Here is a 14454-nt window from a genome sequence, read left to right as displayed (position 1 = left end):
TGGAAACAGACCTTGTGGCAGACCTTGTATCTGTGCACCTTCCATACAAAAATCACAGTTCCTCTCAATAGAAGTTGGTTTGGAAGAAATCATTGCATTGCATTAGTAAAAGTGAGACATGTCTACGTTATGTAAACTTACGCAAACATCTGGGGGGTGAATCAGTATTACTCCAGCTTCCATCCTCCAAACACACAACTGCAATCGAAACGCCCGGGTCAAGGTGGTATCCATAGTTACAGTGATAGGTCACCTGGCTACCGACAGTGTACTGATAAGCATGGAAGCTGCCGTTGCCCGGTGACTGGGGTATTCCACATGAGATAGCTGCCAATCACAAGGAAAAGGGTGCTTAGACCAACACTGTGATGCCATTTTAAACATCTGAACAAATGCATAATTTTTAAAAATGAAGTACCTTGACAAAAAGGAGTTGGTACATCCCAGTGATAAAGCCCATTGGGGTGAAGTCGGCAGGTGGCATTGCTTGAGCCAACCAGACGGTAACCATGGTTACAATAGAAATTAAGTCTGCTACCTGGGCGGAGTTTAGTTCGGTTGACCACGCCCCCGTTCAAAGGTGGATCATTAATGCTACAATAGGAAGCTGGAGTGAGGGATGAAACAAGAGAGACAGGGAACAAATTAATCTGTGTGTTTGCAGTTCGAAGCAAATTCTATTAATTAGTGACCCATTATCCACTTTTTTCCCTGAGCTAAAAATCATTGGATGGAGTGAAGAGTGATCCACAGCTCCATGGGTTTGGCGTGGGAAGGTGACTCTGGAAAACACTTGCTGTCACTTTGACTGATACCGAAGCTTAATGAAAAAAGCATTGGACTAATGGTCCCATTACCAGGCACTTTGGATAAAAGTGTTGACCAAATGACATATTACAAACCATTAGATCAAGTCCCTCCCATTGGTAGGAAACTGGCATCTCAACAGGCAACAATGACACAGCTTCACATGAAATGATGTAGAATGGTGTCAGCAAGTAATGAATGCATTACATGAAATAAAAACATGTAACATTGTACTTGATGCAGTAGTGTGTCTTTGTGGTACTACAACATATAAGAACCAAAGCACAGAGAACAATGTAAACATGTAGCTGAACAGCCATTATGGGTCACTTGGATCTCCCTGTCGCAGTCTGCTCATCGCTCCACCTGCTCTTGGCTTTTCTCCCTTTTGGCTCCGCTTTTGTGAAATGACTTTCCCACTCAGGTCAGGACGGCAGAGTCAGTCCATAATTTCCATTTTCATGTATGGATTGATGTTTTCGAGCAGTGCATTATGTCATCCTGTTCCCACTCAGTCATACGTCTTCTCCTGTACTCATCACTAATTGCTCTGAAATAAATCTGCTCCATCACCCTCACCAGTTTTGCATCGTAGTACATCTACTAACATGAATCTTCATCCAAGCATTAAGGTAAATATTAAGGTACCTAAATATTCTCAAATCCTTAATATTAAAAGTTAATGCTTCCAAACACCGCTGCTGTTTCCTGCTCCTGTTTTGGCTGCTTTGATGATCACATTCTTTTAAACATTTTGATTAATGATGAGTCAACTTCTTGTGAACCCCACTCAACACATTATTGGATATGTAGGGCCTTCTGAACCCAACTTCACACATTATTAGGTAACTGAGGTCACACATGAGAATGTCATTTTGTGGGGAGAACAGAATCGTGATATGGTTGTGGCCTGTGGTTTTTGTTTTAGTATTTTTAGACATTCAAAGGTTTTTTCTACTTACTAATAATAGTCTTAGTGTTCTTCAACATAGAAACACAGGAGTCGCCTGGGTAATTTAACAATGCTATACATTTTCCTTGTTATGTTTTTGGCAACGAGTCAGACATCAACTTCATTTTAGAGAGGCTCCTGTCTACACACAACATGAATAGTATTGATCTTAGCTTGAAAACAATACTTAGAAGAGTCACTCGTGCAGGACAAAAACACAAACATTCATTTGTGTTTAAACCCATTTTGAAAAAGTATATTTGATTTTAGTGCAGTTTAACCATTATAGTTAACCATGTATATTAATATAAAGCATCACTTTTGCAGGGTGGCACCCACGATACCTACTGTATAGGCAAGGCACATTTATTTCAGACACAAAGCAATTAAACACCTAAGTCTATAGTTATCCGGACTACATTGCCGGCAGAGCAACTGGCTCAAATCTTATGCACTTCTAAAGATGCTGTCACTTTTATTTGTCACCATCTTTAACGTTCCATGAAAGCAACCCAAAACACATCTCATTGAGGTCTTGCCAAACTGGTTTGTCATGGCTTCTGTTCCATTTGAAGACTTACACCGAAGCAAACACAACAATGTAAATGTTAATATGGACATTTAATAGCTTTGTTCTTGCATATGTCGCCTCTTTATTGCCATTAATATTGTTTTGTTAACAACAAAACAGACCTCACAAACACATGCACACGCAAAGCCAGCAATAAAATCAGAGAGAGAGTAAGCCAGTGGAATTTCAAAGTGGAACACGAAGCCACTAGTCAAGTGGTGAGGCTAGCATTGCCTTTGGAAAGGTCAGTGGATAAATAAATGTGTTCAAATTAAAAGAACAGTGGCACCAAGGTCATTTTACCGCCCCAGCACTGAGAAACAGTGCTGTAATAAAAACTGTAGGCAGCGTTGCCACACACATACACACTACCAGGCCACTTCATTTTCAATAACAAACAACTAATTCTTCTGTTGTAAGCCATTGACCACAATAAAGTATATCACTTGTTCATGCATAGATAAACTACCTACATTAAATAATGCCAGCAACTGCATAATTAGCAGTAAGAGAACTACACGTTTTTACTCTGGACTATTGCTGCTGTCCCACCTTGGGGAGGAGAAAAGACCGTTTTGTCACCGTGTTCATACAACCGTGTGAAAAGATCATATCACGTTAGTGCCACTGGATGGATGAAAGTGCATTCTCGGTAGATGGAATTAGTAGTTTTCTGCAGCAAAGGGTTAAAATTGTTGGTTAAGGTTCAGCTGAAAACCCTCACGAATGAAATCCAGCCAAGCTAATAAAGATAACAGCACAGCGCTGGCAGGAAAGAGCAGCGGTAGCAAACATAGTCTGAAACAAATTGCCAACTTAACAAAGTGGATTTTCTAATTACCCGTTGTTCTTCATAATTAACCCAATGAATGCAAATGCAACATTCCCAATTAGGTTTGTTTTTTGTAAATGATGATGCTTGAGGTGTGTAGAACCTGGATGCATCATTTCTTTTTCACAGGGAAACAGGGGGTTTAGAGGGCTGAGGGCTCCTGCTAATGAAGCCAACTCAATTCAGGCAAAATGTTCAAATACAGCAGGACAAGAAGTCCAAGTAAATAAAAGAGATACGATGACCCTGCTGCAAGTCTGCTGGGCCAACACAGACACACAGCAACTGATTAAAAAACAAATTCACAACTCTCCAAATGGTAACATAATCACCAGACAGACAGACAGACAGACAGACAGACAGACAGACAGACAGACAGATAGATAGATAGATAGATAGATAGATAGATAGATAGATAGATAGATAGATAGATAGATAGATAGATAGATAGATAGATAGATAGATAGATAGATAGATAGATAGATAGATAGATAGATAGATAGATAGACAGATAGATAGATAGATAGATAGATAGATAGATAGATAGATAGATAGATAGAAAGGTGGATAGGTAGATACCTGAATATCGAATCTTGAATCCTCTCTTACTGGTTGCATGGTCAGTCGACCATCGTAGATACAGCTGATTGGTCTTCGATGTGAAGTTTAGTTGGGATGAGTGATTACCACTGAGAGCGACAAGCAGCGAGCTTTGACCTGATGATCCTAAACAAACAACCCCAATACACATTACATTTGCTCAGGTGTTGTTATGCACGTATCTATGTGTACATATGGTCTGTGTGTCTGTAATATAAGTTCCAATATTGTCACATAATTGGGATTTTTGGGTGCAGGAGGATGACTGCGATGGAGAAACCCAAGATGGAATGAAACTTGAGTCAGAATGGGTTTTTTCTTGGTTGACAGAAGCAGCAGTGGCAGCATCATTAATTTGCTAAGTAGCCCAGATGAGATGCTGTACGTGCACTCTGACAGGAGGGCAGCGCTCAGGTGCATCTCAGGTTTATGGACCACAGCTTCTCCACCTGTGCTGAGGCCTGTTCAACCAAACAGTGGGACCCTCTCCAACAGTTTTACCTACTGTAACGCATCATTTGCGTTTAAGCGCTCTGCATACGGGCTACAAAAATATTTGTACACTAAAATGTGAATCTGACAGAGAAAGACCATATAATGCTGAGTGGAGAGGATAAACTGTATAGTCATTCCTGCTTTGGGATATAAATCACAAATACATTTCAATGGCTTATAAATGATAATAATATGATAATATTACAAATGATTAATTTAATGATGATGACTTTTGCTACAACTTCTATTTTGCTTGGTTGGCTCCCATGTAAATTAACAGTTTTAAGAAGTATATGCTTTTAATGTATACCACATAAATGAATGAAATTAAGTAAAAACAAGAAATTAACATTAACAGTTACACAAACTGCTTAGATCTAATAAATGAATGTTCCCCGCCCCATATATTTTGAAGTTGACTGCGAGTATGAACACTATATGCATGGGGCGAGTGTAGGTGTAATATAGACATAGAAATAGGGAAAAGTGTACCATCAAAAATCTCCAGCTCGTCAAACTGTTTCTCGCTGTGGAACATCTCTACATAGATATTAATGGTGTAACCTGGGAAAAAAGATGAAAATATTTACACTGCAGCAAAAAAGCAGCAGTATGCAGTAAAAAATACGTTTACATTATACTGTATATGTATGCACAAGAGCAGATATTCACACAAACACACATACAGTCCAATCACAAAACATACTTTTACATATAGTCAGAACCATCCACTCCACATCCACACACACAGGCTCCACAAATAATGGAACACACACCTCACACAACTCAACACTACGCACTACACACACATACACAGAGCAGTCTAGACGTGCATCCGCCAAAATCTGTACCTGGTAGCATTCGTAGCAGCCACGAGCACGTCTGACTGTTGGGGTAGTTGCTTGGAAACCCGGGGCTTAGGATCACCCCTGATGATGAGGAGCGCTCTTCGTTGGCTGGGCACTGGGCTGGGTGTGGCAACAGAGACAAGCGGATTGAAGCACTGACTAAAGCACTGCGACTTCCCACCACTTCATGTTTGTTTTACTTGAGCAACACAATCCTTCCATTATTCCATTCACCAAACTGAAGCGGACACTAACACAGCCAGGTAGGAGCTGAGATGTGAGAGAGATTCTGGTCTTACATGTGTCTTCTTCTTCCAAAACCTAATAATGGAAAATAAATTCTGCCTCTATTTTCCACATGACAGCAAAGAAGCAGAGCATCACTTATGCTCGACCTTGGAAAACAAATCCAGCTTCAGCACATCCAAAAGCCAGTGGACTCCACTTTTCCACTGGATTTACTGAGCAGGATCCCTCTGGTTTATCAGTCTCATGTCATCAAAACATGAGAAACAGCTGCAGTCCAAACTAAGCAGAATCAGCAACATAAAGGAGAAAACAATACAGGAGAATATGTTTGGCAGAGGTGTTAGTCCAACACTTCAGTTACCTGAGGACTGCTGGGCAGTGAAATGCAGTGTCAGTCCCAGCAGAGTAATATTATATTAAACACGCTCCACTGAAATTTAAATCGTCATAAAACAACATGCAGGCATGGTAAACACTGTCAGTAGTGCTTTCCATTAAAATAACTATGAATCACTTTGGTAGAATTTTTTATAGCTTTTCAATGTTCACCGTTAGCATTTTTAAATAATTTGGGGTGTATTGACTTTCCCCAACCTGCCTCGTCTCTTTCTACTTCAGTTAGTGATTTCAGCTCCCAGAATGCCTTTTGACAACCCCTGAGAACATGGCTGAGACAGTTCTGTACAGCCAGGTCTTTTATTGTGTACGTGGAAAGAGTAATAACGACAGCAGCACACACAAGAGAGAAACAGGTTGTGCCTGAGAAAAAGTACATGTTGCACTCTGCTGCAACATTTTTTTAGCAGCAGATATCAGAATTGTGTGACTGCATTATAAACTATTGAGTCTCAGTTCATTTTGAGTCTCACCACAGCCAGACCATTGTCTGCTCAAAGGTAGAGTTCAGTTCGTACTCGTATCCTGATATCAACACATGTTCTGGGTGAATTTACCCTTCAATAACCCTGAGACATTACCAGCATTTGGCTTCCAAACAAATGAGATAAATAGCAAGAATCCGACAGGAAAGTGATGCTTCTCTTTTATCATTATTATAAAAGAATGATCTGTTAATTCATCTGCAGCAATATGGACAAAATTAGTGAGATGTGTTTTCAAGACCTCTATATGGAATGACACTCTAATGCGTTAAATTAACACTTGATGACAATTCTTCATACACACACACACACACACACAAATGATGAAACCGTTATGCGAGTTGGCCTTGGCGGTGCCTTACCTTGACAGGCTGGGGATGGAGTTTCAAATAGCAAATGGGAATTCAGTCTACAGGTAAGCTCCGCCTTTCCAACCAGTGTGTACCCGGGTGAACATCGATACTTCACAATATCACCTAACGCACAGGAGAGGAATCACATGTCAACAAAGCTGTATTCAAACTATGGTCCTAAACAAGCTCTTCTGCACCGTTATGTCTCACGATGAAAGGCCTTGTGATTTAAGGTGTTAATTTATAAGTAAATAGCACCAATATGATTATTCACTGAGCATTGGTGGAGCTATACAAGGCGTTACGGATACTTCAAACATTTTCCGACAGGAACACTACTTGCAGGTTCTCACTATTATATTTTAAATGGTTGAAACGAATAAACACGATGTAAGGTGTCCTTGAGCTTGTTCAAAGATTGTGTAATTGGCTATGAAACTGATCAACAACAAAGTCGGTGCTGTCCTTGAGGTACTCCATTCTGCCAGGTTTACTTAATTAATATTCACTGTGTCTGCCCTTGAAAATCTTGAGCACTTGGATGTATGATTACACTGACTTTGTAGCAGCGAAAGACTCTATACCTTTGATGACGCGAGCCGTGTGCCGTGACGAGCAGCAATAATTTGGCACCGAGTCAGTAACAAACCGAATGTCGCTGCAGTATTATAACCTACTACATCACTGTCATAGCTTGTGAGTGTTCTGTAGTAACATTGTTTCTCCAGATTGATTATGTTATTGTAGCTCACAGATGATTTTTATAATACGTCGAGCCCATGGAGTATTTTTCCTGGCGCTAATCCAATATGTATCTGTAAAAGGTCAAAAGCGAAACAAAAAAATTGCCAAAAGAAAACACAGACCAATCAATCAAAAATCAACTTGGAAAAAGTGACGTTTTCAAGATGCAAGTTTTTGGGGCGAAGCAGCGAGGCTCAGCACAGAACTGACGGGGTAAACTGATCTTGTGTTCGTTTTATGAAATGTCTGTTTTTTGAAATTACAGCAACTGTTGATCTGAAAGGTCACAGAAACTAAGAGCAAGATACTTTGTCTTGCTGTCACGAGGATAGCTCGCTTTTTCCATTTGTGCTTGGCTGCCTCGGTATCAGTGCTCTGGGTTATTTCAGGACAGAAATCGGATATAATTTGGCTTGTATTGTCTATTTCCTAGAGAGTAATTCAGCCCAACAGCAGCATTCTCATTCACCCAGAGAGGGATATGATTACCAACAGGGACTACTCAACGACACAAAAGTGGCTGACATTGCCACATTATACCATCTCATGTCTGTTATGTATAACTGTATCAGAGGATCATATTATAAGAAAGGATTGTACCTATCTGGAAATCTTCATCTTCATAGATCACCTCTGCATTCTCCAACACAGGGGGAGGAGGGCATTTCTTCAGGCGATAGGCTGGGGAAGAGGTGCAAAAAAGAATTAGTTTGTAATTTCATTATTTTGTGAAATAGGAAAGGAACATTTTGTGAGAAGGGATATTGTCAGAAAGCCGAAAAACAAGTTTCCTTATTATTGTGATATTTGAATCAGTGTGTGTGTGTATCATTGAAGAGGACAATGACGCTTCTTCACTGTTCAGTCTTATTACTGTGTGTGATGTTATTAACATTTCAAAAAATATGTGGTACATTGGCATCCATTGAGAGTAAGGCTGTGGGAAAGATGCGCAATGTTTATTATTTAAACTTCAGGTGCAGCCATGCTGGTATGATGATGTTATGGAAGAGATTACCTTGACATTTCACAGCCGAGTTTGACCTTTTGTTAAGCTGAATCTTTTTTATTTGGTTAGGCTGGTTTTCACATTTCGGGAAAGGCAGCTCACAAAACTGAGACACGTTTGATTGAGCTGATTGGTGGAAAGAAATCTGGCAGTGCTGTGAGCTCTCTCACTGATTTTTCATTCTTTGATTTCTCAAAACGTTTCACTGTGTTCAAGTTCCCTGTGCTGCAGTGTTATTGCTCCTCATGGCATTACAACCAGCTGATGATGATCCAGTAACAGTACAGATGCTATACGCTCAATAATACAGCACCATCGCAAAGCAGGAACACAAAGGTGAAATCTGGGCAACATCGCTGCGGACAAATTGCTCTCGATTTGTTTCAGCCAGGGCCAGAAAGGTAATAAGCAATATTCTTCAGTGCTATTAAACACATATTTGTAATCAAAATGCTGCTTGCTGTAATAATGCCAGACAAATCTGGTCTGCATGATTTGATACGTAGCGTGATAAACGCATACATACTAAATGTTCAGACACAAAGACAGTGGTGTTTACGTTACCATAGTTAAAGTCATACACAGCCCACGGTCACAGGGGGGTCAGCCCTATGTTCCCTCAGCCCAATGGTCCAGCAGCCCTATGTTCCCTCATTTCTAAGATTTTTTTTTAAATTGGGCCCTATGTTCCCTCAGCCCTATGTTCCCTAATTTCTAAGATTATTTCAAAATTAGGCCCTATGTTCCCTCATTTCTAAGATTTTTTTCAAAATTAGACCCTATGTTCCCTCATTTCTAAGATTTTTTTCAAAATTAGGCCCTATGTTCCCTCAGCCCTATGTTCCCTCATTTCTAAGATTTTTTCAAAATTAGGCCCTATGTTCCCTCATTTCTAAGATTCTTTTCAAAATTAGACCCTATGTTCCCTAATTTCTAAGGGTTAGGGTTAGGGTTAGGGAACATAGGGTTGAGGGAACATAAGGCCTCATTTTTAAAAAAATCTTAGAAATGAGGGAACATAGGGCCTAATTTTGAAAAGAATCTTAGAAATGAGGGAACATAGGGCCTAATTTGGAAAAAATCTTAGAAATGAGGGAACATAGGGCTGTGGGACCATTGGGCTGAGGGAACATAGGGCTGTGGGAACATGGGGCTGAGGGAACATAGGGCTGAGGGAACATAGGCATGCTCCTGTCACAGGTTCCCCTTGCAGGCTGCGATATGCTAGTATTTGGCAATTTGGCAATTTGACAATTGAATAAAACCAAACCCGTGAACATTTGGTACCATGCCAAACCACCTTTTTATTCGATCTCGGTGCATTTCATTTGGCAAGCCACCAAGTTTGAGGAGTGGTGCCACACATGCCAAAACAAAGTGAAACTTCTGCTCAAGTGCACTAATATTGTATTCACCTGAGCGTGTGGTGAGTGCATGCTTGTGAGATTCACACAGGTTTGCCTTCTAACGTTGCAGTTACTACAAACCTACTCTATGTGCTAGTTTTACTGGAAGTGTGAATAATTGTTTGTCTCTCGGCAGCAAGGTGGACAGGTTAGTGTAGTGGTCATGGTGCAGTGGTGGTCGGTGGCTTGAATGAACAAACAGCAACAAAGAATTGTGTTTCTGTGTCTCTTCCTGTGTACTATGGAAGAGATCTACTTCCCAAGCTATGTGAAGTTAAAAACAGGGGACAGGTGTTTCAAATGTAGGTGATGTGTCATCTTCTCTAATAATGACTCGCTGGTTCCACGCAATAATCATAACAATAACAAAAAAAACGTTTGGCTTTAATAGTGGGAGGATGCGTTTAAGACGCGAAAGCCAAAATTTTAATCCAGAGATGTGGATAAAGCCACCTCAGAGAAGTGGCTGAGGTTTGAGAGCACAATGCATACCCAAAAAAACAGATTATTGATATTATTTCAACATAAACTAGTGCTTAGAACAGTTCAACACCAAACTAATTCAACTGCTTTAATGGTTGCAAGATACAATTGCAATCCATTTAAATGCATGTATATGTCACCATCAATTATTCCACAGCAAAACACTTGGTCACTACTAGGACTACACATCTAAAATATATAATCAATATTCCTGTGTGTAAGTCATTAAATGTGTATGTGGGTGTCCATACCATGGAAATTGAGTATGAAGAACCCCCCAGTGGAAAAGTCGGAGTGGAAGTGGATCAGAACGTTCGGGCTGGTGCTATACGCTGACTCTAACGCTGTGTTGCCGCTGAAGACACCCAGCTGAGGACTTGACACGTCCGGGCCGTCCCTACAGAGAGAACAAAGGTCATTAGAGACACTCGACGAAGATAAGTGATACACAAAGTGGACACATCTGAACAATTACTACAGAGCGAGGGAGGGAGGCAGCAATAGAATGAGGCAGATAGGCAGTAATGTGGTGAAGACAGCATGCACTTGTACACAATACAGTATACAGTATATGAGATTGTGAGAGAACGATACAGCAGGAGTATTGTATATTGTCAGTTGGGGTGTTTCCCTTTCTTATAGGGTGGCATCAAACATAAGTACTATCATTTTGTGTAAATAGGCATTGTCATCCTGTGAACTTCAGTTCTGTGTGGATGTTTTTTTTTGGTTCTTTGAGTTGGGTGCCTGACTAGTGAAATAGTATTTGACTCTGTCTGAGTCAATTCACTTCATTTTTAAAAAGCAGGCAGCACTCCGTTTCACTGCCATATATTTTGCATTTGCCTTCTAACAGTTCACCATGATGGATGAGCTGAACACATGTGGCAACATTAACACTGAGCTCGGCTTACTTGACATAAAATCATTGCATGGTTGCACTTGACATTTACAGATAATTAACACATAGAGTCAAAAGGCTAACTCGAAACTTGCATTCTGCTACAGACGTGAAAAAACAAAGCTTTTTTTTCTCGCCAATTCATTTCAACGCTCCTGATGCAATCAATTATCGAAGAGAATACATACATAAAAGTTGGTGTCAAACAGTGTCAATAAGGTTCAGATAACAAACAAAAGAAGGCTTAATTTCACTTATTAAATACTGTTTTAGTTTTAGTCCCTAGAATCTCTTGGTTCCTCAATAATGTCAGGTCTTTTAAAGATGTTGGAAGAATCGAAATGTGCAAGCTAAAGGTTATTTAATCAAAACATTGATTGAACATTTGAATTCCCTGGCTCTATTTGAACTTTCTGAAAAATACAAAACCTTAATCAGAATCAGAATCACTTTATTTGCCAATTAAGTTTGCACTTAAGAGGAATTTGCTGTGGTTCTGGGTGCAACGTGTAACATATAGAAAAAGACAACAGAAGACAACATATAAAACAACATAAAACAACATGTACAAACAGCAGCTTGGTGAATACTAAAATTAAATTAAAAACACACTAAATTAAACTAAATTAAAACTGGAATGCTTCTCTCACCTCAAATACCCTTCTACTTCTTTCCAACTGTTCAGGGATGCATGTATGCAATTTCTGTCTGGAAATAATAGGTCTTTGTAAAAGAATAAATTGTGTAAAATTCCAAGAGAGTCAGATGCAAAACCACTGAGGTGCTATGTGTGGTGTTGATGAGAAATCATAACATATCATCATCACCTCACTCACATGTTTGAATACGACTGCTGACTGTTAGAGTCAGCTGTCAATTATGGTATGCACGACGTCATTGTCCATTGTGAACTAATGCAATGCAAAGTGAATGCATTACTTTGTCACTGTTAGTTCACCCTCATCTTTCAGTACTTTAAGCACTCTAAAATACACATACCTTGTGGATCTATGTCAAGTAAAGATCTTAGGCTAACAGCTTCTCACAGTGAGCATCGGTCAGCCTTTTCAACTCCATTATATCTCACTTTTAGATAACCAGTAAAGATTAAACATTAAATTGAGATGTTGATCCCAATCGACATCTAATTAACCCAGCAGCTCACAAAACAGCCAAATCCCAATGCACTCATGAGGTCAATTAAATGTAAATTATTCTGTTCTATTACTTCCATTGATTCATTGCAAATGCACATAGTTTCCAATATATTCCAAAGTAAGATCCATCATAAAAAAAGTAAGAAGCCCTGTGGTCATAATTTAAATAAAATGTGGGCCATTACATCACTGTTAGCCCATTTTACTTCCCACCTTCCCAAGAGCTTACATAGCAAACACACTGCTAATTATTCAATTAAGTCAAGGCCAGAAAGTGAGAGAAACAAAATGTAAACCAAACACAATGCTGCTATCATCACAGAATAACAAGATTTGCTGGAGGAAAGATGAAGAGTCAAACTTTTTCTCAGTCAAACGTCAGTGACACAGTGGAGGACAGCCGGCAGGCACTTACAGATGTTCCACCAATATGCTGAATTCACAGAGGTGTTTCAACACAGACACATCGTATATTTTTTGAAAATAATGGTTACAGTGACAGTTATAATCCTGTAGGAAATATTAATGACTAAAACCTTAATGCAGAGGTAAAATAAGTGGATGGATGAGCTACTCTGATGCTCTGTCTAAAACCCTGGAAAATAAATAATCTACCAAGGCTGAGAATCTCTGTTCTAATCTCACATTACAGATATAACAAATGTATCACCAAAATCAATTAGCAGGTGCAAAATCACTTGATGCTGGGCTATAACGTACCTATATTCATGGCCGTGGTTGCTGGTGAGATTGAAAAGGAATCCTACGCTCAGTGTAGATGTATTACTTTTCCACTGCCTGCATTCCAACTGCTGTATCCCTTAAGCTTGACTTTTGAGCCTGGAAATTAAAGCCTGACCTCAGCTGAACACCAAATACTTCTCTCTTAAGCCAAACCTGCACCAGGAAGATGACAGAGTCCAAACCCTCCATCACTTTGGATTTTCCTCCTAATAAATGAGCTTTTCGGTATTGGCCTTTAAAAAAGCCAACAGGACGAAAACTCAAAACGCGACATGAGAAATGTATCTTGAGCCCACCCAGACTTGTCAGATCCAGCTCAGTCCCACTGGAATTGCGAGCCAAGCTCCACAATTTCTTTCATTACATTGCAGACTCCCCACTGAATCTCGGTTCCCCTGCCCTCTCCTGGTCTGCGGATGCCTGTGGTCGCAAGCTAGATTGAATTGGTCAGTGGTCCCATTGTAAATGCATTACTCTCTCACGCTCCCTGTATTACAATTTTACCTCCACACTGAATCAGGTTATTACTGCAGAAGGGAGAGTGTGTGAGTTTATATGTGCTGTACATGCATTAGAAGTCTATTGCACTGTGATCTCCGTGACGCATGTATTAACCACACACCCAATGTTGTATCAGTGTCTTCCTATGGGATGAAGACAGAAATAATTTACACTTAAGTTGATATACACTCTAGCGTGTGTTTGTATTAACTGCAAGATTTACTGGATATAAATCCAATCAATACAAGGGTTAAGGGTACCACTCCAAATAATAAAATCTATGTGTGAGAGTGCGTATGGAAGTAAGATGGATCGAGGAATGAGAGAGAGATGAAAAGAGTAGTTTCCGTCTCCATCAGATAGCGTATGAGTGCATCCAAGATGCACCAGGCAGCAATGCAATCAGCCGCAGGATAAAAGTACGTTGAAAAGCAGCTTATTCATTTGTACATGTGTATGTGTGTGTGTGCACGTGCGCACACGTCTTCAAATGTGCAAATGCATCCAGTCTTACCAGACGGCGATGTAATCAGTGACGGGCTCTGTCTGCAGTAAGGTAAAGTTGATATAAACTCCGTGTCCGTGAGGAACAGTGATGAGCCAGCTGCAGTCTTGGGAGTTGGGGTATTCGGTTGGGTACTGAGGTGAATAGATTGTTCCATTTTCAGCTGTGACGTTGTATCCACAAGGAGCTGGAAGGATAATAGCGTTCTAAAATTACTTTCACAGTAGTAGTAGCAGCAGCAATAGTAGCAGCACTCTAGGGTTGAAGCTTAGTATTTCCTTCCAACACACAAGTCAACTTAAAATGACATATACTTGCAGTGTAAATTTGTCCGCACAGGCAGTTAACCGACTCAAAGAGTCAAAATACATATCACCAGCAGTGACACAATACCCCAACATCTTTGATTAGTTCTT

General features: G+C 40.0%; 1 protein-coding gene across 1 annotated transcript in view; it reads right to left on the bottom strand.

Annotated features, from left to right (window-relative positions):
* The window catches only part of LOC142996105 (CUB and sushi domain-containing protein 1-like), a gene marked incomplete at its 5' end in the record, with an annotated part of 226024 nt that overhangs the window by 31202 nt on the left and 180368 nt on the right, over positions 1 to 14454 (bottom strand). Inside the window, 9 exons of the mRNA XM_076146995.1 lie at positions 142 to 327; positions 419 to 607; positions 3742 to 3888; positions 4750 to 4821; positions 5109 to 5225; positions 6598 to 6711; positions 7933 to 8013; positions 10482 to 10627; positions 14048 to 14225. Of these exons, the coding sequence (XP_076003110.1) occupies positions 142 to 327; positions 419 to 607; positions 3742 to 3888; positions 4750 to 4821; positions 5109 to 5225; positions 6598 to 6711; positions 7933 to 8013; positions 10482 to 10627; positions 14048 to 14225 (1230 nt within the window). The remainder of the gene's footprint in view (positions 1 to 141; positions 328 to 418; positions 608 to 3741; positions 3889 to 4749; positions 4822 to 5108; positions 5226 to 6597; positions 6712 to 7932; positions 8014 to 10481; positions 10628 to 14047; positions 14226 to 14454) is intronic.

Source organism: Genypterus blacodes, unplaced genomic scaffold (assembly GCF_046128005.1).
Source record: "Genypterus blacodes isolate CSIRO-AG114 ecotype Tasmania unplaced genomic scaffold, CSIRO-AGI_Gbla_v1 ptg000036l_1, whole genome shotgun sequence".
NCBI lineage: Eukaryota > Metazoa > Chordata > Actinopteri > Ophidiiformes > Ophidiidae > Genypterus > Genypterus blacodes.
The sequence above is the reverse complement of the archived record's forward strand: the minus strand, read 5'-3'. Positions and strand labels throughout refer to the sequence as shown.